We start from the raw sequence: 21,707 nt of genomic DNA, 5'->3' as shown, positions 1-21,707 counted from the left end.
CGGGCTCTCAACCACAAGGTTGCTGGTTCCACTCCTGCAAGGGATGGTGGGCTGGGTCACCTGCAACTAACAACGGCAACTGGACCTGGAGCTGAGCTGCACCCTCCACAACTAAGATTGAAAGGACAGCATCTTGACTTGGAAAAAGTCCCAGAAGTACACACTATTCCCCAATAAAGTCCTGTTCCCCTTCCCCAATAAAATCTTTAAAAAAGAAAAGAAAAGGAAAGGAAACTTATTCGAAGGGGCGGTTGGATAGCTCAGTTGGTTAGAGTGCGGTGCTCTTAATAGCAAGATTGCCGGTTCGATCCCCATGTGGGCCACTATGAGCTGCACCCTCCACAACTAGATTGAAACAACTACTTGACTTGGAGGTAATAGATCCTGGAAAAACACACTTAAATAAATAAAAGTTTTAAAAAATTCATTTTTTTAAAAAAAAATCCTATTTAAAGAATTAATGACCAAAAACTTCCCTAACCTGCAAAGGAACTAGATATACGAGCCAAGGAAGCACAGAGAGTCCCAAACAAGATGAACCTAAAGAGGCCCACAACAAGACACATCATAATTAAAATACCAAAGCTTAAAGACAAAGAGAAAATCTTAAAAGCAGCAAGAGAAAATCAGTTAGTTACCTACAAGGAAGCTCCAATCAGACTGTCAGCTGATTTCTCAACAGAAACCTTCCAGGCCAGAAAGGATTGAAATAAAATATTCAAAGTGATGAAAAGCAAGGACCTACAATCAAGATTACTCTACCTAGAAAAGCTGTCATTTAGAATTGAAGGACAGATAAAGATCTTCCGAGAGAAGAAAAAGCTAAAGGAGTTCACCAACACCAAACCAGTATTACAAGCACTGTTAGAGGGACTTCTTTAAGATAAAATATATATATATATATATATATTTGAATAATAAAATGGCAATATACATATATTTGAATAATAAAATGGCAATAACTACACATCTCTAAAAAATGACTTTAAATGTAAATGGATTAAATGCTCCAATCAATAGACATAGGGTAGCTGAATGGAAAAGAAAACAAAACCTTTACATATGCTGCCTAAATGAGACTCACTTCAGATCGAAAGACACACACATACTGAAATCAAAGGGATGGAAAAAGATATTTCATGAAAATGGAAATTTAAAAAAAAACACTACCAAAACCTTGGGGTAGCAATACTTACACCACACTAAATAGACTTTAAAACAAAGGTTATAATAAGAGACAAAGAAGGACCCAGTAATCCCACTTCTGGGTATTTATCTGAAGAAAGCCAAAACACTAATTTGAAGGGACATGTGCATCTATAAACATATGTTCACTGCACCATTATTTACAATAGCCAAGATGTGGAGGCAACCTGGGTGTCCATGAATGGATGAATGAAGAAGAGGTGGTACATATATACAATGGAATATTATTCAGCCAGAAAAAAGAATGAAATCCTACCATCTGCAACAACATGGATAGACCTAGAGGGTATTGTGCTGAGTGGAGTAAGTCAGATAGAGAAACACAAATGCCATATGATTTCACTTATATGTGGAATCTAAAGGACAAAATAAACGAACAAATAAAACAGAAACAGATTCATAGATACAGAGAACATTTTGATGGTTGCCGGATGGGAGCAGGGTTGGAGAGATAGGTGAAAAAGGGGAAGGAAGGAAGTACAAATTGGTAGTTATAAAATAGTCATGGGGATGTAGGGTACAGCATAAGGAATATAGCCAATAATATTGTAATAACTATGCATGGTGTCAGATAGGTACTAGATTTATCGGGGAGATCATTTCATAAGTTATATAAATGTTTAATCACTATGTTGTACACCTGAAACTAATATAATATTGTATGCCAACTGTAGTTGAAAAAAATTTTTTTAAAGAATGATAAAAAGGAAAAAAAAAGATTTTAAATCAATAGGCCTATTTTTATAGGGTGAATGTGCACAACTAAATTCTCAACTAAATAACAGTAACCAAAAGAAAAAAATAAAACTCACACATTTATGTAACAACTCATGTTCTTACAAAGTGTCTCCATAAAGCATTATTTCATGGAATCCTTGATCACATCCCTGTCTCCCATTTTTCAGAGAAGGAAACTGAGCCTAAGGAAAATTAACTTGCTGGAGGGGCAGCCAGCTAATAAGTGATGAACAAGAAGAACCTGAGCCCAGGTCTGTATGCCTCAGGGCCAGGGCTGCCTTGAGGTTGTTTCCTGCCTTGGGTTTAATGATTTAATCAGGCTCACACTATTTCCTGAGTTATTTTCTTAATACATCCAATCTTCCTAAATTTCAGATATAACAGAATTATCTCTCTTTACCTCAAAATTCTGTTCTTTTGCAACTCTACATAGATTTTTATGTTTTATTTTATAACGTTGAAGACAGAGGGGTTATAACCTACCTAGCTATTTAAGGACAATTTTCTCCTGTGTCAAACGCCTCAGCTGCACCCAGAAGCATACCTGGCTCCACACTTGAACCTGGGCCACAGGTTGAAAGAGCCCCAACACCAGGGATCGCCTCTCCCCATTCTTCCACCACCCCCAAGCTGCATGCATTGGAAAAGGCTTCATTCTGACCTACAGCCAGAGAAGATATCCCCAGACATACGTGGGCTCTGACGATCAGATTTCCTCTGACCAGCCTTCCTTGGGATTGAACAGCAATTTTGCACTTGGGCAAAAAGTCACTGTAAAGACAATTTAAAAAGACCCGCAAAGAGGGAAGCAAACTAAAGTCAGCTAGGTTGCCCCTTACCCAGGCAGGGCTTCTCAACTGTCAGAAAGGGAAGAGGGGAAAAAAGAAGTAAAAGGGTGAAATATTTTGCTCATTTTCTCCGCCCCATTCAGATTTCAGCTTTTAGATCTGGAGAGGACATTGCAAAGGGACTAGTGCAACTACTTCATTTTACACACGAGGAAACCAGGATCAAAAAGGTCAACTGACATCTTTAAAGTCTCATAGCAACTTAGCATCAGATAAAGATTAGAACTCCCATGTCTGATGTTGTTTGACTTGGACAAAATTGTTTTAAAAGAGCACAGAGAAATAATAAGTAAAATCATACAGCTTTGATTTCCAAACCACACCACAGTGGAGTGGCATCTCACTTGTAGGATGAGGCTCTGAAATAGACCCACAAAGGTGAAAATCACATACAGTCAAAATAATCCTTGAAAATCCCTAGGCAAGTGCCACACTGGAGACCAATATAGCTTCTGCCAATAAATCCCACACAGTCAGTTTTTCCAGAGATGGGACAGGTTCATCAGTTGAATACCGGATTAATTAATTGGCTTGACGTCAGAGGACAAAAAGGCACCGATCTTTTTGGTGGATATAGGATAACACGCAAGACTGTAAGATAGATATGTATAGAAGGCACGCAGCTTCTGAAACTAACAGCGGGTTCTGTTCTCTTTTGTGCTCTCACTCCAGGGCACTGAACAGAATGAGAAGCCAAGTGACTCATAGCACTCCAACAGTTACCTCTTCCCTGAACTCCTAATTTAATGTTTAGTTGGAAACTAAGCTTTACACACGTGAATATTTATCTGTTTCGTTCACTGGTGTATTTCAAGTGCCTATAACTGTGCCTGGCACCTAAATGTGTGTCGAATACATGGATGAATCTATTCCTCTTTTTGTCCAGGCTGTATTGTTGAATTCTCATTAGTTGAAACTATCTAGGTCTTGCACATGGCTTTTAACCTCTCCGGGTGCTATGGTGCCTTAGCCAGAAAAATTCATATTGAACTGTTCATAGAGATTTTTCACTACTCACGGGGTTCTTGGTGGCCCAGATTACGACTTCCTGGTGCTATCAACCTTTACTGTGCTGCTGTGACACCTTAGCAGAATGACTTCCCTGGCTTTGGAGAGCGTGACATCATTTACTTTCATAGCTGCATGAGGACTTTTTGTTAAATTCTCCCAAGTTCTGGACACAAAGGTCTCTTCAAATGCTGTCAGTCTAAAAGCTCAAAGGTGCCCTGGGCTAAGCACAAACTAGTCGCACCAAAATAATCTTCACATTATATTCACTCTATATTCCCTACTCCTACGCCAGCCTGTTGGCTGACTAGCCCTTCTCCACCCATGTCCTCCTGAGCTGCTGACAGTTTCAGAACTGATAGGGACGGACTGGCAAGATGGATCGCCTACAGGACAACCCCAGGTCCCCAGTCCTGTCAAGGACTGACACTGGGCTTGTCACCAGCGACTCTGATGGCTTGGGCACGTAAAAATGGACCGCAGTTGCTGTAAGGTGAGCTGATGAAAGCAACTGCCAGGAGGCTGAAAGGAGAACAGAACTCATGGGCACCCGTCAACAGAGCTCAGTGCGAGAAACAGTGCTGCTGAATGCTCAGGCATGAGGCAGGCAGACAAGCCAGCGCTCCAGGTCAACAGTGGCTTTTTTTGAGCAAAGAGAAAGAAAGAGAGCCTGGTAAAAGGGCTGGGGACCGTGACAGGCTTGGGACAGGGCAGCTGATCCCGCAATCTGAAGGTGATCATCCCACGTACTCCACACCCACGTGCAAAGCACACATGGCTTCCCAACCTGCACGGTGATTATCTGTCTAGGAATAATAAACATTATGGACTGTACTTGCTCTAAAGCAGACTTAGCAAAATCCCAGACACAGAATAAACCCCTACGGGATAAGGAATCCAGGCAGGGAACGGGTTACCTATCTATGCATCTGTACTGGCTTGAACAGTGTCCCCCAAAATACATGTCTCCCGGAACCTCAGGATGTGGTCTTCCTTCGAAATACAGTCTTTGCCTTTGTAATTAGTTCCAGTGAGGTCATACTGGATTCATGGGAGCCCTAAATCCAACAGGACTGGTGTCCTTATAACAAGGGGAAAGAACAGAGACACAGGGAAGAAGGACTATGGAAGCAGAGATTGGAATGATGCAGTTATGGGCCAAGGAATGCCAAGAACAGCCAGCAACCACCGGAAGCTAGGTCGAGCAGAGAAAGGATTCTTAGGATTCTTCCCTAGAGCCTTAAAGAGACATGGCCCCTCTGACATTTTGATGCTGGACTTAGAGCCTCCAGAACTGTAAGCGAATAAATCTCTCTTGTTTTAAGCCACTCAGTTTATGGTAATTCATTACAGCAGCCCTAGGAAACTAATACAGCATCTATCTATCTTAGCTAGTCCAAATATATCTCTATGTACCAGGCAGTCTTCTAGCAATGAACAAAAACAGAAAAATCTCTGCTCCATGGAGTTTGTATCTTAGAATAGGAAGCGACAGAAAATAATCAAAATAAAAAAAATAAAATGCATAGTTTGTCAAATGGTGGTAAGTTCAGAAAGGTGTCCTACAGAGTGAGGTGGAATATTAGTTTTGAATCTGAATAAACTGAACACTCTCAGTGGATTTTGATCCAAACATGGAACCTAGTATATCTAGTGTTGTCATTCTTGTGAAAAATGGTACAACATGTAAGGGCATATGGGGGAGAGAAGAACCTCCCTTTATTACATTAGAGTTTCTGCTCTAATAGTAGCCATGAAGCTCACTGTGAAGGGAAAAAAACAATAGATTACCAAAAATCATCAAGGCTGAGGGAAAATCCCCAAGGATTTTGTAACTAATACACACTTGTTGGCTGATTTATAAATGAATCTAGCCATTTGCCATTCAGCAAATGCCCTGGCAGTGTAAAAGAAGCAAAGAGGATGCTGGACAGGAACCCTTTTATCATCCAGGAGTCTCCTTAAATTATCACTCAAGTGAAAGGAAGCTCTAGAACTAAGAGAACAATCAGCAATGAAGGAGACGTTCTATCTACACTAATATGGTAACCCTGGTCACATGGGATTATTGACCACCTTCGCTAGTGAGACTGAAGAATGGAAATTTTAATTTAATTTTGATTAATTTAAATAATCACATGTGACTAGCAGCTACTGTATGGGACAGCAGAGCTCTAGAATCACAGAAAGCTGGCTGTGGAAAACAGCCTGGGAGACTCATTGAGTCCGAGATGGGACCAGCTCCATAATTACAAACAGGTTAGGCAGTCTTTATAGAATGTACAACTATTACATATAATATTTCTGGGACATAATTATTTTCTTCATGTTCACAGTGTCTTTATAGATGGTCACTAGCATCGTCCCCATTTGCTGGATGAGGAAATCAAGGTTCAATGTGATTATTTGACTTGCCCAGGGTCTTGCAGCTTTTAAGAAATTTGAATTTAGCTTTGATACGAAACTCCATATTCTACCCATCATAGCATGTCATCTATAGTACCTTTCACTCCCCTCTGAACAGTCTAAACCACAAAAATGTGTGTGTGTGTGTGTGTGTGTGTGTGTGTGTGTGTGTGTGTGTTAACAGATTTTGAGGAACAGGTAAGTCGGGGGTATTCCTTGAGTGCTGAGTGTGGATCTCGTATTCTATGCAGGTAAGTATCCTTTAGCCAACCAGCCCAATTTTCCATTTGGTCAAAGTGAAATGCCAAGAATAGTGATGCAGCAAACAGAATGCATGAATGGCATACTACTTGCTGACTAAAAATGGCACATTAAAGAAACCTTTCTCCCTTGGACACCTTCAGCAAAAATTCTATATCACAGCTTTCCTGGTCCTGTGGGAGCTCCCATTTCTCCAGCAGTAGAGAAACTCAGAAACACTAAAGCCACAGGTCCTCTTGTGGAGGGAGGCTGGGGGTTAGGGAAAATTATAAAGGATCAACATGTACCTCACTAACAGTACGGAGATCTGAAAATACAGATGGCAGAGAGCGGCGAGGCTAACGGGAGATGCTAGAATGCTTAGCTTCTCCTGTACCCTCTTGTTTGCACCCAACAACGGAGAAGGGCAACTGAGGGGCTTGCAGGGCCATGGAGTCTGCAAGGCTGAAATTCAGATGAAGCCACGATGGGAAATGTGGCCCTTCCCGAACAAAGGCACAGCTGGTTTGCACTGACGCCTTCTGGGCTATTGCTATTAAGATTTCTGCAGCATTAAGAGGAAGGTCTCTGATGGGATTAATTTTGCACCTTCTAAAAAAGTTTCACTGTGCCTGGAAATATACTTGGTGAGATTAATAAAGCAATCCTTGGCTCTTTTACCTCCTTGAAGGCTAACTGAGTCTTTCATCATTGTACAGTAATCCTATCCTGCAAGGAACCTTCTGGGAAGAGCCCCCTTCCCCTAAATAAAGCTTTCCAGCATCTTGAGGTTTGGAGGTTTATGTGATTCCACACCCAAATAACTCTAAAAATAGTTCATCCTAGTGCAACAATTGGTGTGCTGGACAGGATTTTATGGAAAAGCTGACTGCACAGCCGAGCACTCACACATGTCTATGCAGACGTCTAGTCTAACCTCTCAACCCGCAGGAACCTGGTTTTGGGGACTGATTTTTAGTGCTCTTTCACATAACACAACTATTGGCACCAAATAATACAAACAAGCTGGTGAATGTTGTGACTGTAACCAAAAAAAAAATTTATAACTTTAAAAAATGCATTGTTTCTTCTCATTCTCTCTGGGTTATGCCAAAAATTAATGTTTTGCAGCATCTTTAATTTCAACACCTTCAGCTAAAATGTGTATAATTGGATAATGATCACTAAGTCCTGACTTCAATCCCTTTCTGGTAGCAGTTGCCATTCCTTTACAGAGTTTTGCTTCCATCACTAAATTACAAAAAATAAAAAAGAGTACAAACTACAAATGTACACATATAGAAGTCGTCATGGTCTTAAACCAGAGTTGCGTTTTTGTGGTGCATTGTTCTCAGAAGTTTCCCGAGGAAGGAAAACTCTACTTAATGAATTGCCTGGACAGCTTCTCTGGGAATGCCCAGCTCCGCCGCTTCCCTGAGGAGCTCGCCGCTCTGAGCGTCCTGGGCTCGGTCCCCTGAATGACAAGCAGTGCAAACAGCGCCTACACCGCCATCCAACGGCCCGAGTTGGTGCACCAGGAGTAAGGCGCCTGCCACTGGCGCTGGGGAAGAGTCCCAGCAGGATCCCGCACGACACCACCTTCCTCCCGCCCGCGCAGCCTCCAGTCCCTGCCTCACCAAGTGGTCTCCAGTCCCCTACTCCGCCGAGCCGGAACACCCCGACTCCAAAGGAGAAGGGCAGCCGCAGATTAGAACTGGTTCGTGGGGGGCTCAACCCGTGAGGGCCATCCTTGGTACTCCTCCCTCCCTTTCCTCTCCCGAACCAGGAGCAACGCTGTCCCTTTCCAGGAGTGGTTCGGAGCCCGCCAAACCCGGAGCGGCTCAGAACCTGCGCCCCCCGGCGGCCGGCGACAAAGTTTGCGCTCGGGGGACTCAGGAGTTCCCAGCACCCTGCAAGTGGGACTGGTTCTGGGATGCCAACGCTCAGAACGGTCCGGTGATCTCCGGGCACCAGCTGGTTGCGGGGGAACCGAGAGCCAGTCCTGGCTCTAAGAGGGATGAGACAGAGGCGAGCGCAGTAGGGAAAGGAGGCTTACATCTGGGGCAGACGAGGCCGCTGCGCGGTCCTTCCAGATGCCGGGCGTCCGCGACGCTGGCGCGGAGAGTAGGTCATGGATCCCCAAGGGGCTGCTTCCGACGGCTCCTTCTGCAGCCTCCCCAGGAGCCCGCGTGCAGCCCCGTCCACCTGAGGCGTGGAGAGTGCCGGGTGGAGGGGGCACTCTGCAGGAGACGTAGCATCGCCCCTGCCAAGGAGAGTTGGGTCTCCGGACTGACCGGACTGGACCACTGAAGGAAACCCTGCCCATGACCGTGGGAGGGTCCCGGACGCTGGGCAACCGCGTTGGAGGACAGTGTGCTGGGGACTGGTTGCAGGGCGCTGAGTGAGGGGCCGGGAAAGCCGAAGCTCATCGACAGCAGAGAAAGAAGGTGGCACCCAAAGGGAGGAGGAGACAGTGGCGGGAGGGGTTGACCCTGAATTCATCCCGACTGTGAGGTTATCCGACCTGTTTGTCAGCAGAGCGCGGTTGGTGGATCTTACCGGCTCCGGGGCCCCGGCTCGGCTGTAGCGCTTGTCCGGAGGGAGGGCAGGGGACTGTTTCGTGGAGAACATGTCTCGCTTTTTCCTCTGTCCACTCTTATCTTGGCCGCTCTCCTCTACGTGTCCCTGGGAGAGGAACTACGGATGCCTTGCTCTTTATTTAGGATGAGACAAGTTGAACTTCAAGGGACAGGGGTCCCACATTTTGTCTGCTCCACAGTTCCCACCCGCGCGCGGACCACTCCCTCCCTTTACTCCGGTCTCTGGGTCCCTCCCATAAGAACCCTTAATGACAGATCCTTCGCAACCCCACCTCTTTGCATTTAAAAGTTACTCTTCAGGGGCAGACACGAAGCTGACTGAAACGCTGGTCCCCTTCCCCCCACCCAGCTTACATCCGTGATGGCAACACGAAAAGGACGAGAACTCCAAGTTTGGCTGTAGGAGACAAAAAGAGTTACTTCTGGGCTCTCCAAAACCTCCTTATCACATCCTAGACCTTTCTTTCAGCCAGAGCTAGCTAGTCAAATAAAAATCAAAATAACCGCACGCACTGGAAATTAGAGGCTAAGTTTGTCTCAAAAAAGGTTTAACGTTTCTAGGGCAAACACCATTTGCAGTAAGCATATGGAAACTTGCCTTCTATTATGTTTAATGAAGAAACTGCTTTTGCAAGACTGCCTGAGATTTTGCTGAGACTGCAGGGACACGAGACAACCCCAGCCTGCTTCCATAAACCTGGATTTCCTGCAGAGGGGGCATCACGACAGCTGCACCTTCGGGACAAACAGTTCTGCCTCTCCATATTCACTAGCAGCCCGCTCTTCCTCAGGCCGTCAAGGGCACTGCCCGACTGCCCGTACTTACAACGGTAAAGACTACTTTTTCATTTGAAGCCCCAGACAGTTGTCAAATGTTTGGCAGAAAAAGAAAGAAAAAAAAAAGACTACATTGCATTTTTCTTAGAAACGTTTTTTCATCCAACCTCAGTAAAGATCTAGTGGAAATTTCAAAAATCCCTCCAGGTTATTATCCCTCCATCTCCATTATTCTGGATGAGGCCATGCATAGTCAACAAATAGGTATCACGCACCTGTTCCTTGAATATTATAGCTGGGAGGAGGATGCAATTTGTAAAATTTTGCTTCTAAAATGAGATAAATAGAAAATATTGCATGTATTTGTATAGTGCAATAGTTGAAACTGATTCCAGGTGAAACTGATTCCAAACGTCAGATTTGGAATCCAATATCTGACAAGTTTTTCATAATTCACAAAAATTAACTTAGTATATGGCAGGCTTTGTACTAAACATTTTACATGCATTCTCTTAGTTCTAGCAACCACTCCATGAGGTAGGTACTATTATTATTTTAGAGATGAGAAAGATTTAGAGTCGAAGCAACCAGCTTAAGTTTATATGCTAGCATGTGCTGAGCTGGGATTCTCTGGAGGCAGTGTCATTTCAAGACTGTGTTCTTCTTACCACGATACAGCCTTATCGCATGTCATCACTACAGGAACACACCAGCCTGAAAATATCAAGAGCCTAAGTGATTTATCCATCAACTCTACCTTGAGCCAATCACAAGTCTTTCTGGGCCACAGTTAACTCAGTTCATAAAATGAGGTTTGGATTCAATCCTCAAGGTTTCTACAGGCATTCTGAAGCCAAGCATAAATTTGTATTCCACCTCCTTTCTCTTTCACATTCTGCCCTCTAGTGGAGGTGCCACAGGAACTCTGAGATTAAAGCAGCTAAATCAGGGAATTGGAGACAGCCAGAGGAGATAAGTCTCCCTTTCTTTTCCACTGCTATACCGTGTTCTTCTTAGAACTAAAATTGACTGCATTGATGGCGCAAAACAAGCATTTCTTAAACTTTCCTTTTAGCAAGAAAATCCAACCAGTTCTAGTTACCAATGGCACCAGAGTGAATACTTGAGGTATTCTTTGCCTGAGGGTAAACAGCTATTTTTATCTTCTTTGTAATACCTTTATAATGTAAGAAATCATAAAAATATTAGAAGTCTCATAATTTGAATATGCAGAGGGCTCACAGTAACCTATCTGAATTATTCCTCAAAAAAATTTTTTTGCCACATTAGCTTTTCAACTTATTTTAAAGTGACAACCATCATCTAGTAAAATACTTTAATTTTACAGAAAGAAACATGTCTAGCCTTTTGAAAATTTTATTGTCTAGCATTTCAAGCATAAATCCAACTAGTTAGATGATATAAAAAACACAAACATTAAAGAAATTTCTGGAAAAATTCACTTACAGGTAGTGAATATACCTCTGGCAAGAGTGATTTTATACCAAATTTTGGTTGCATATCATATTACAGAATAATTCAGTGCTTAGCACTCCAAATAAAGGCAATGTGAAAACAAGAAAGAGATTAGTTTAGATCAGCAGCCAGCATCCCAGGCAAGCAGTGGCTAACACAGACATGCTACCCCATGGCTTATCTATTTAAATATTCATTCAAATAATACTTACTTAGCATTTGCTAGCTGCCAGATGAACAAAATAGACAGTTTCTGCCCTCACAGAACTTTCAGTCTAGTGGAATACATAAACAAACCCACAAATACATAAACTATGGAAAAATACTTGCAAGTAATGTGGGACTGGCTTTAGAAAGTGAAAATGTGACATTTTAGCTGAGATCTAAAAATAGAAAGCCCTGCAAAATAAACAATAAAAAAATTAAAGAATAGAGCAAGAAACCAGCAAACTGGACATTTACCTGTTGCAGGGAGGGGAGTTTAATCAAAAGGGGGAAACAGAAAATAAAACCTGAAGTAATATATTCTAGCACACTGAAACATTCTGTAGATGATAAAAGTAGCCCATGTAGACATTCTGTTGGCTGTTAAGTAATATTTCTGGGCCATCAAAGCCCTACTCCAATACACCAGAGTAGTCATTGGGAAGAAGGTAATTAGAACTGGTCCATAAAACGTTTCCAAGGAATTGTATTTTTAGCACCCTCACACACCTAGTGCTAGTCTTCCCACCACCAAAGCCCCATACTGCAATCTGCCCAAATGCCCTACCTTTAGCCAGCATCCTGCACTAGGTGTGTGAGGGTGCTAATCTTCCAGAAATAGTAGTACCCCTCACCCCCAATGACAATGACCACATGAGCAAAAAGTGAGTTACCTCAGTTCACATTTTTTCTGATTTGAGAATCAATTTGTAAGAGAAGTCTTGAAGTTATGAGATTGTCATATTTATATTTTTATAGCTAAGAATTTCTAAGCACTATGTGTCAGGTACTTCACAAAGTGACATGCGTATTTTCTCAGTTTTTCATTCTTGAAACAAACCTAGTTTCCCTGGTTGTAAAATGGTAATAATAAACCCACCTCATAGGCTGTTAAGGGGATTAATGAAAAATGTAAAGTGCTTTAAAATAGTTGCAGACTAATAATAGCTCACACTTACTGGGCATTGTTATCTCTCTTTGTTACTACTTTACAGAAAAGGAATAAACTGAGGCTTACAGAAGTTAAATAATTGCCCAATATATCACAACTAGGAAGTGGCAGAACCAGAATTGGAACGCAAGTAATCTGTCACTAGACTGAGCTCTGAATCCCCGCCTTCTGCAGCACAATTATTAAGACAGTAATAAAAAAGTGCCCAAGGATTTTACAGCACACATTACACTATTAATTCCGTCATCCATCATATATTTACTGAGCACTGTAGGGGGTTGAATAGTTTCCCTCCCCAAATTTAAAGTCCACCCCGAACCTAAGAATGTAACCTTCCTTATTTGGAAAGAGGGTCTTTGTGGCTGTAATTAGTTAAAAATGAGATCATACTGGAATAGGATGAGCCCAGAGTACAGAGTGTCTTTATAAGAGACAGAAAAGGACACGCAGAGACATGTGAAAATGGAGGCGAGACTGGAGTGACGTGCCTAAGCCAGGAAACCCCAAGGACTGACGCTCACAGCCAGAAGCTAGAACAGAGGCATGGGACAGTTTCTCCCTCAGAGTCTCCAGAAAGAGCCAATCCTGCTGACACTTGATTTTGGACTGTGAGAGAATAAATTTCTGTTATTTCAAGCCATTCTGGGAATTTGTTGTGGCAGCCTTAGGAAACTAAAGCCAGCATCTACTATGTGGCTAGGCACAGTTCCCCGCTGCGGAGTTACAGCAGTAAACAAAACGGCACCCTTGCCCTCATGGAGCTTACATTCTAGTGAAGGAGGCAGACAAGAAACAAATAAACAATGCAGGGCAGGAACTGTTTAGTGCCATGAGGGATTTCAGGTTGTACATGGGTAATTCTTCACAGTATCATTTAAATACATGTGCCCACACTACTCAGCAAATATCACACCTGAACTTGCTCGGTAGACTAAGATTCTGAAATACATGAAAATGGTTTCCCAGATGGACACCTGTTCTCTATTGTCCCTTAACTTTCTGGAGAGCAGAGGGGCTTCCAGCTCCTCCCACCACTCCCAAATTCATGTCACTTCTAGGAGGTCGTAACCAGAAATCTGCTTCTTCCTCCTTCTATGAAGCTCATCAACCTCATAGCACAAGGCTTAGGGTGGTCTGATCACCGACACTCAATAAAGAGGGCAACTTGCACAGACCACAGACGAGACAGCTACCGTCCTTCAACTGTAGCCCAGAGCTTAGACATCTGTCTCATTTCCCAAGGATGGGCAAACATAGCAACGGGAGGGGGTCACCTGGGTCATTTGAAATAACACGAAGAGACCAAAAAATTCTTACTGGTCATCTTTAAACACTACCATATATACTTATCTGTGTTTAAAATTTTTAACACTCAAAGATAGCCATGAAGTTCAAGCATCAGACTTGTTTGCAAAGAGCAAACGTTTTCAATGTTTTTGCTTCAATAACGTTCCTTTGGCAACTTCAACAAAGATTATACCAATTCATTTGAGGTTATTTGAATCTACTTTAGACTTGAATAGCAAAAGTAATTGAAACACAAACACTAGGTGTTGGCCAATCCCTGAAAGGGTTTAAACTGGAAAACTTTAGAGGTTTCAATACAAATATTCCACAAATTTCAAACAGTAGGCTAATAAACGTTTATAATAACAAAAAGTAAATAGGAAAATAAGGCCATCACAGTCACAATTTTATCTACGCCATTCTTAGTGGCTATTTGATAACTTTTTCCAAACCTTCTCTAACTGGCTCAGATTAAAGCAAAAAGGTCACATACTGCTTTATTCCCACAGAACAAGCTACTGTGAGTATTTGACCAAATTTAACTTCATTTTGATCGTAAAGAGCTTATTTCTTTTGTCCTGTTCCATTCATTCCCATGCTGCTCATCGTGCAGCGGCTTCTGCAGCATCCTCGTACCACTCATTCTGGACAGTAGGGAACCGTGGGAACTGGAGGCATGCACCCCGCTTTCAATCTGCACCATCAGTACCTCCAGCCTGGCTGCCTCCCAGCTTATCTCCCTCCCTGCTTTTACCCCTGCTCCCTTAGTCTCTTCTCCACACGCAGCCAGCAATCTTTAAAAAAACTACTTCCCATTTAAAACTTTCCAGTGCTGCCCACTGCGACTAGAATACAACCCCAGTTCCCTCAACATGGTCTATCAAGCATTGTATCAGCGGACCCTAGACTGTCTCTCCCTTTCACTCATTAAGCTCCAGCAACGCCAGCCCTTCTTTCTGTTCCTCAGCCATGCCAAGCATCTCTCCAACTTACAGACTCTGCACTTGCTGCATTCTCTCCCTCATAGACTTTCTCCTCAGATTTTCAAATGAAGGTCATTCAGGTCACAGTTCAAATGACTCCATTTCAGAGGGACTTTCCAAATCTACAGTACCTAGTGACCTTTTGCCCCCACTTTCTGTACTAGTTCTCTTATTTAATTTCTTAATTTTTAATTTATTACACATGAAAGCATGTTCATTTTTAAAATCTCTTCCACTCCTTTAGCAGCTCCCCAAGAGAAATATCACAATTATCTCCAGTACCTAGAAATTATCTGTCACAGAGGAAACACATCTATTGAGTGAATAAATGAATAGTTTTGTGACTTCGGGTAAATTAATTAAGCTCTGAGATACTAGCCAAACAAATAAAAAACAGCAAACAGTTTAATTTGTCATTCATTCAATCTCCTCACTAAATTCTTTCTCACAAATTAGAAAGAAAACCTAACAAGAACACAGCCCATAAAACAGACATGAATTAGGCTTCAGGCTTATTTAACAGAACAAGAGTCTGACATACATGAAAATAGTTTCCCAAGTAGACACCTACTCGTTCATATTCTTTAATATTCATTTTAGAGCAGAGTAAGGTAATGACTTGAGAGTAGCAGCTCTAATTTAGAGCTTCTGAAACACTAACCCAGTAACTATCATTGGGAACAGTAACAAAAAGAACAGAAAATCTAAAATCAAAACACAAGGCCCATAAAGAAAGGAATGAGTGCCCTTTAATTTTAGATACGAGCTACTACTCGATTAATCAACAATACGTTTTTTAAAATCTGAGTTAAATTTAGCAAAATTTAAAATTCCTTCTTTGTGCTTCTGTTTAAAACATACTTCTACCACTTTTTACTATCTATCAATTACTATGTTGTACATCAAATTCTGGAGTTTTATACATTGATACTAATACCTAATCTAAAATGATAGGCTCCTGATTATTTAGATAATAGTAAATATTGAAGATTATAAATTTGGTATGAAAAATTTTAATGAAAACATTAATCATACAAAAATCAAATAGCAAACCATTTAAAATGACTAATAATTCAAACAGATTTAGCTTACTGATATTTCTTTTATCAGGTAGTTTTCATAACAACTGATTATTTCCAGATAAAATCTACTTATAGGATCAAGGTAAGAAAAAATGAGAATAAAATACATAAGGCTCATAAGCCCTGTGTTCAGCACATAGTGCTCATAAATATTAGTTTTTTCTTTTATTATTACTTTGAAAAGACACAAACAAGTTTTACTAAACATGCCAACTTCAGTTGAAAGCTTACACAAGAAATAGCCACATGTGATGTATCTAACCTGGCATATTTTGAAAACAATTGTATTTTCCTCTGAGGAATAAACTACATAAAAATTTATTTCAATAACTGATAAAATTTCCTCACTAATAAACCAATTTCTGGAATTGAATTACATAACTTCATGTTACAATTTAAAAGGTCTTTTAGAGAATCATTTTTTTAAAAAAGTACAAAGTTACATGATCAAGAAAAGTACCTTTCAATAAGTAACCAAAACATTGTGAAATATTCCTCTTACTGCACATATGGCTCAGTTTCATCTTAATTTTGAAAAAAAAATGTTGGTTTGAAATAGTAAATGAGACAACTATGCTAATACAAGGAAGCACAATGAACAACTAACACGCTACCCTGCCACTAACTATGCCTTCTGAAGTATTTTATAAGTTCAGTCATGCTTTTAATATCAAACAATGTTATATTACCACTTTTCATATGTTAATTAAGATAAAGCTTAATATTCTGTCCTAACAATAGCTGGAAGAGAATAGAGCGATGAATGTGAATATGTATCATGTTCTACAATATATGCTGCAAATTTAACAACTTATCTAAATCCAATCTGAGGTAGGTTAACAGATCAAAAATTTTTAATGGACATCATGGGCTATATACCATGCAAACACTAGAACTGGAACAGCACACACTGGAAGGAGATAATATTTGTATTTTTGCCATAGCGATAGCTCAACTGCCACTTCATCTCTTTTCCTGTTCTTCTTCCGACGACCCTTCAGTCTGTTTTCAAAAGCCTCCAGTTCAGCCTAAATCAAAATAGCATCATTTTTATTAAATTCAATACATACATTGATTTGAAATTTTCCACTTAGATGAAAATAAATCAATTTGGGAAATGTTATAATAGTAGTGGAATATAATAAATAAATACATTGATTTGATTTTTTTTTTTAAATCCCTCTCTCCAATACTAATTGTACTCAACAAATTCAGAGTTTAGGAAAGCAGAAAGGGAAGTGAGGAGTAAAAGAAGAGTATTTCAGACCATAGGCCTAACTTTGATACTAAATATAGAAATATCTGATTAAATCAGGATGCTCTATAATACAAACATTAGTTTTATACTTCAACACCATTAACCTACTGAGACTCCACAACATACAACTTCTACCAAGTGCTAGGAGATTCTCAGTGAGAATAAAGGAACCTATAACTCTAGTTTCTTGAAATGCTGGTAATAAACATAAATGACTTGTGTGGAAAAAATTCACGTGAGTAAAGAGAAAAAAGCTGCCAGTAACTGATTCTTCTTTTTATCAAATACATTTAAAAACAGAGTAAAAATGCTTCATGGTTTAAATCATTTTAGAAAGTAGAATTACATAAAAACTGTTCTAAAAAAATGGATAACTAGACAACACTCATTATAAAATGTGAATTTTTATTCTACTGTTAAGAACTTATTAGACTTTAATACGTACATGGTAATGTAACATGTTATAATATAGTGCATGTTAGTACCTAAAACACGATAGTGAACTAATATATGTATGTAATACCCATATAAGATTCTGTAAATGTTTATTTAACAGAAGGAAATATAAAAGTCAGTTAATATATCCATTACTTTGCCTATAAACCTCATTTGAAGAAGACCTAATCATATAATTAATTTAATAAAAAGTGTCACTTTTCGATGAACCAAAACATCAGAACATTGTCAAGTGGTTGTTGATATACAGAAAAAGGTCAAAATATATTAAAATAGGCACATGTGAGACTCACTGACACAGTAAAATAACTGATGCTTTAATGATAACATATAGTCATCACACATAGTTTAACTTATGTTCTATATATTTTGTTTAAAAGGTCAGTAAATAAAGAATATATTTAAGATTACCGACCATAATGGCTTATAAAAAGGTGAGGGATACCCTAAACTATTCTTAATAATTTAATCTCCCAGGAGTTCAGCCAACCCATGTTTTATTATATTAGCTCTGACAACTTATTTTGGGATATTAGGCAAATCAACTTTATAGAACCATAAAATATCAGAGGGTCATTTTGGCCCATTTTTATTTGCTACGTGAATGCCCTCTCTCAAGTCATGAAAGTTTTAATTTCGTCACTCATAAAAGCAGCATTTTAACATGTAACATAGCCTGCTTGATAAGTATAAAGCATCTCAAAATGCAAACTGACAAATAATTGCATGTTACTATTAGAAAGTTAAGCCACTCTTTGGAATATATGATCAATATAGTATTCGAGGTGGTATCAGGAATGTATCTGTTACCTAGGTAATGACAAAGAACAGATAATAATCCTGCATTTAAGAATCTTAATGAGGAAATAGGTGAACATATTATTAAAACAAGTGCATTGGTTAGTAAACAACTCATATTTGTTACAGATTATCTACAGCTCAGTAAAACAGAACTCAAATAATGTTAGGTTGAGTGAAGACATGGGTTTCAGGAGATGCCTTAAAACGGACATCATTGCACCCCCAACTCTGACAACCCCAACCAAAAGAGGAGTTAAAACTCTTATGGCTGGAGAATGGATAAAACTGGCAAGGAAGTAAATTGGGCGTATACAAAATATCTGGGAGTAAACGAGATCTTGTGCTTTTTTTAGAGGTTCACTATACCTGGATTAAAGTAAGTGAATGGGTAACTTTTGTTTTGTAGGAACTATATTATTTCCAGTCCGGAATAGAGTTGATTAGCCCCTGGCTTGTACTTGGAATATACTTTTTGTTTGAATAAAAACTAATGAAGAAACTAGCAAAGAAACATAAATCTGGGCATTTTGTTTAGTTACCTGTTGTCTTCGTTTTTCCTCTTCAAGAGCAGCTTTAGTTTCTGCTTCTTTTATCTGTTTAGAGACATTTAAAAGTAAATTGACATTGTAATTGTCAAATTTTATATAGAATTTTAACATTTTCCCACTGAGGTTCTAATAACACACAACAACTTTTGGGAGCTTTATATTGGAAATTATTTAAAGAAACATAAATATCATAATGAAAAGTGTTACCAAGGTACTAACAGATGGCAGGTGAGGAGAAGTAGAATGTTATACCTATATAAACATTTCAATTTAACAACTGTAATAGATTTTAGATCACAACTCAAAGCGTTACAATAGCATAAACTGAACTGCTTTTAAAACTGGATTTTTCTCTTGAGTTACCATATTAAGAATCTATAATTATTAAATAACACTCTTTGTCTAGAGTTAAAATCGACCTTTTACTTCAAATGTCTGGAAGGGATACCTTAGTTTAAAAAAAAAAAAATCAAGTTTATTCATTGATTGGGTTGATTGAGGGAAATAGTGACAGAAGAGGTAATCCAAACAGCAAAGATTCCTAAAACTGTATTTTTGTATTATTTTAGCCTAATTTTCTGGAGGTTTATACTAACATTAAGATGAACAAATATGTCCCAGAGCACATACACTAATTGGTACAGAGGATGGAAAATCTAATATACTCTAGACAATAAAAACACACCTGGGGATTCAAAATAGGCACATAAAACTAGGCTTTAATTATAAAAGCAAAAAACGATGAGATTTCGAGTAATTCGTAATAAGCACATAAAGAAATGCATAAAATAAACAGGGGGAAAGGCTATTAGTACATTAAAAATGACATTCAACATGACATTACCTCAGATGCTTTTCGCTTCATTTCCTTGCATGTTGTGTCACATTCTATTGAAATCTGATGTTCACGTACTTTGTTGCACTGCAATTCCTACAAATGAAATTTTTAAAAATTTCAGATTTTAAGACTTTCCCCTCGGAGGCTTAACTGTATGCCATAAAAAAGCAAAATTCCCCTAACAGTTTAAGGTTGTGTAAATTACTTAAGTCATGTTCATTAATATTTAATGATGATATGGTTGCAAGTGTTAAATGTCTTGGTTCAGGGAGTGATTATTACTTTATTTTCTTTTAATTACAAAAAAAGCAAATACCAAAAAATTAAAATTATCCATTTAATATTTACTAAATGCCACTATCAACTTAGCTTCAGTTTTTCTTTATTGTTTCTTTTTAGTCTTCTAAAGCTTCCAGGAAATATAATGCTCCAGAGCAGTGCCAGCCAACACAGCTTCCTGGGATACTGGAAATGTTCTAAATCTGCACAACCCAACAGAGTAGTACTAAACACACATGGCTACTGAGCACTCAAAATGTGGCTGAAGAAATCGAGGAAATGAATGTTTAGTATTATTTAATGTTAATTCATTAAAATTCAAACAAATAGCCATATGTGGCTAGTGGCAACCAACTCAGGTTCAGAAAAGTGCAGTTCTAGAGTTTTCTAGACAGCTACAGATTTTTCTCTCAACTAGTAAGCCTTTTTAAAAGAGTTTAGATAAGTCATTCTACACTTTGTATGTGCACTTCACTGCCTGCCTCCTTAATGAAATTTTAAAAATCTACTCATTTTTTATTTTTTTAAAAAAATCTACTCTTTTTCAGATGACTTTAAATCAATACTATGATCGATTTGTGTACTACAATAAAATAAGTAGTCCTTATGTTAAATAGTCTTTGATTTTGTAGATCTTTTGTCTCTCTTTTATTCATGGCCTATTTCTTGCTGACACATGTCACTTTTGCTCTAAAGGTGCCTATTTGTATCAATTTCTCCTCTCTCACCACACCCTCAGACTCTAGGTTTTTAGTTCTAATCTACCAGAGTTAAGAAATAAGATCACCAGAGAATCTCCTGAAGTCTAGCTGAACCAAAGCACTACAACTAAGGACATAGAGAAGACGCCACCTTCAGAATGGTAGGTGGGGCGAAGACACAGAATGGTGTGGTCCCACACCTGTGTGTGACCATTAAATATCGGGAGGGATATCTCAGCTGCAGAGATCACCCCTGAAGAGCAAGGGGTCCAAGTCCCACACCAGGCTCCCCAGCCCAGGGTTTCAGTGTCAGGGAGAAAAGTCCCCATAACTTCTGGTTGTGAAAACCAGCGGAGATTATGGCTGAGTGAGACTAGGGCGGCTGCAGTTCCAGGCATTCCTCTTAAACAGCCCGTGCACATTTACTCGCTGATGGACTCATTTGCTCTGAGCTCCAGTGCTGGGGCAGCAGTTGGAAAGGCACCAGGGACATATGTGGAGGAACTGAGTTGTCTGGCTTCAAAGAGAGGGCTGCAGGGGCAGCTTTCTCCCCAAAAGAGGAGCTGGTGGAAACCATTGTTTCTTTGTTGAGCCCTCCCCTCTCCTGCTGAGCAGATGCAGGCAGCTACCATATCTGAGTCTCCATCAACCTAGCTAATGCCATCCCTTCACCTTGATTCCCTAAGACCCCTTTCCCACCCAACTTTTGGGACCACCCAAGCCACTTCCAGGGGCTCTGCCATATGAATGGCCTATCTTGGCTCATGCTATGGACTTTACTAAAGTCTTTCAAAGGTTCACAAAAACCCAAAAAAGCAATATCTGGCTTTAGCTTGTCCTGTACATCTGGCTGAGCAACCATAAGCCTGCCACTATTTATAGCAGTCTGGATTTGCGGCTTGGCCTCTTGAGGCACCTCCAACCCCAGTGTGCGAAGAAGTCATCTGCAGATTGCTTTGTGGCTAAGCCAGGTGACCCCAAGCAGGGCACAGACTACAAATGAACTTGGCCTGCAGGGG

General features: G+C 39.9%; 2 protein-coding genes across 7 annotated transcripts in view; both read right to left on the bottom strand.

Moving 5' to 3' along the window:
• Positions 1-8,992, bottom strand: part of CORIN (corin, serine peptidase) — a 202,541-nt gene extending 193,549 nt beyond the window's left edge. The window contains 1 exon segment of the mRNA XM_033106663.1: positions 8,503-8,992. Within this exon segment, the coding sequence (XP_032962554.1) occupies positions 8,503-8,772 (270 nt within the window). The 5' untranslated portion in view covers positions 8,773-8,992.
• Positions 8,993-12,113: 3,121 nt separating this feature from the next.
• Positions 12,114-21,707, bottom strand: part of NFXL1 (nuclear transcription factor, X-box binding like 1) — a 53,028-nt gene continuing 43,434 nt past the window's right edge. For 5 of the 6 annotated variants that reach the window (XM_033106512.1, XM_033106513.1, XM_033106514.1 and 2 more), the window contains 3 exons: positions 19,715-19,801; positions 18,862-18,915; positions 12,115-16,835 (listed from right to left, as the gene is read on the bottom strand). In XM_033106512.1, the coding sequence (XP_032962403.1) occupies positions 16,662-16,835; positions 18,862-18,915; positions 19,715-19,801 (315 nt within the window). In that variant the 3' untranslated portion in view covers positions 12,115-16,661. Of the gene's footprint in view, positions 16,836-18,861; positions 18,916-19,714; positions 19,802-21,707 lie in introns of all 6 variants that reach the window. The other variant, XM_033106511.1, reaches the window with a different exon arrangement.

This window comes from Rhinolophus ferrumequinum, chromosome 5 (genome assembly GCF_004115265.2).
Source record: "Rhinolophus ferrumequinum isolate MPI-CBG mRhiFer1 chromosome 5, mRhiFer1_v1.p, whole genome shotgun sequence".
NCBI classification, from domain to species: domain Eukaryota; kingdom Metazoa; phylum Chordata; class Mammalia; order Chiroptera; family Rhinolophidae; genus Rhinolophus; species Rhinolophus ferrumequinum.
This window is presented reverse-complemented; position numbering and strand designations above follow the sequence as displayed.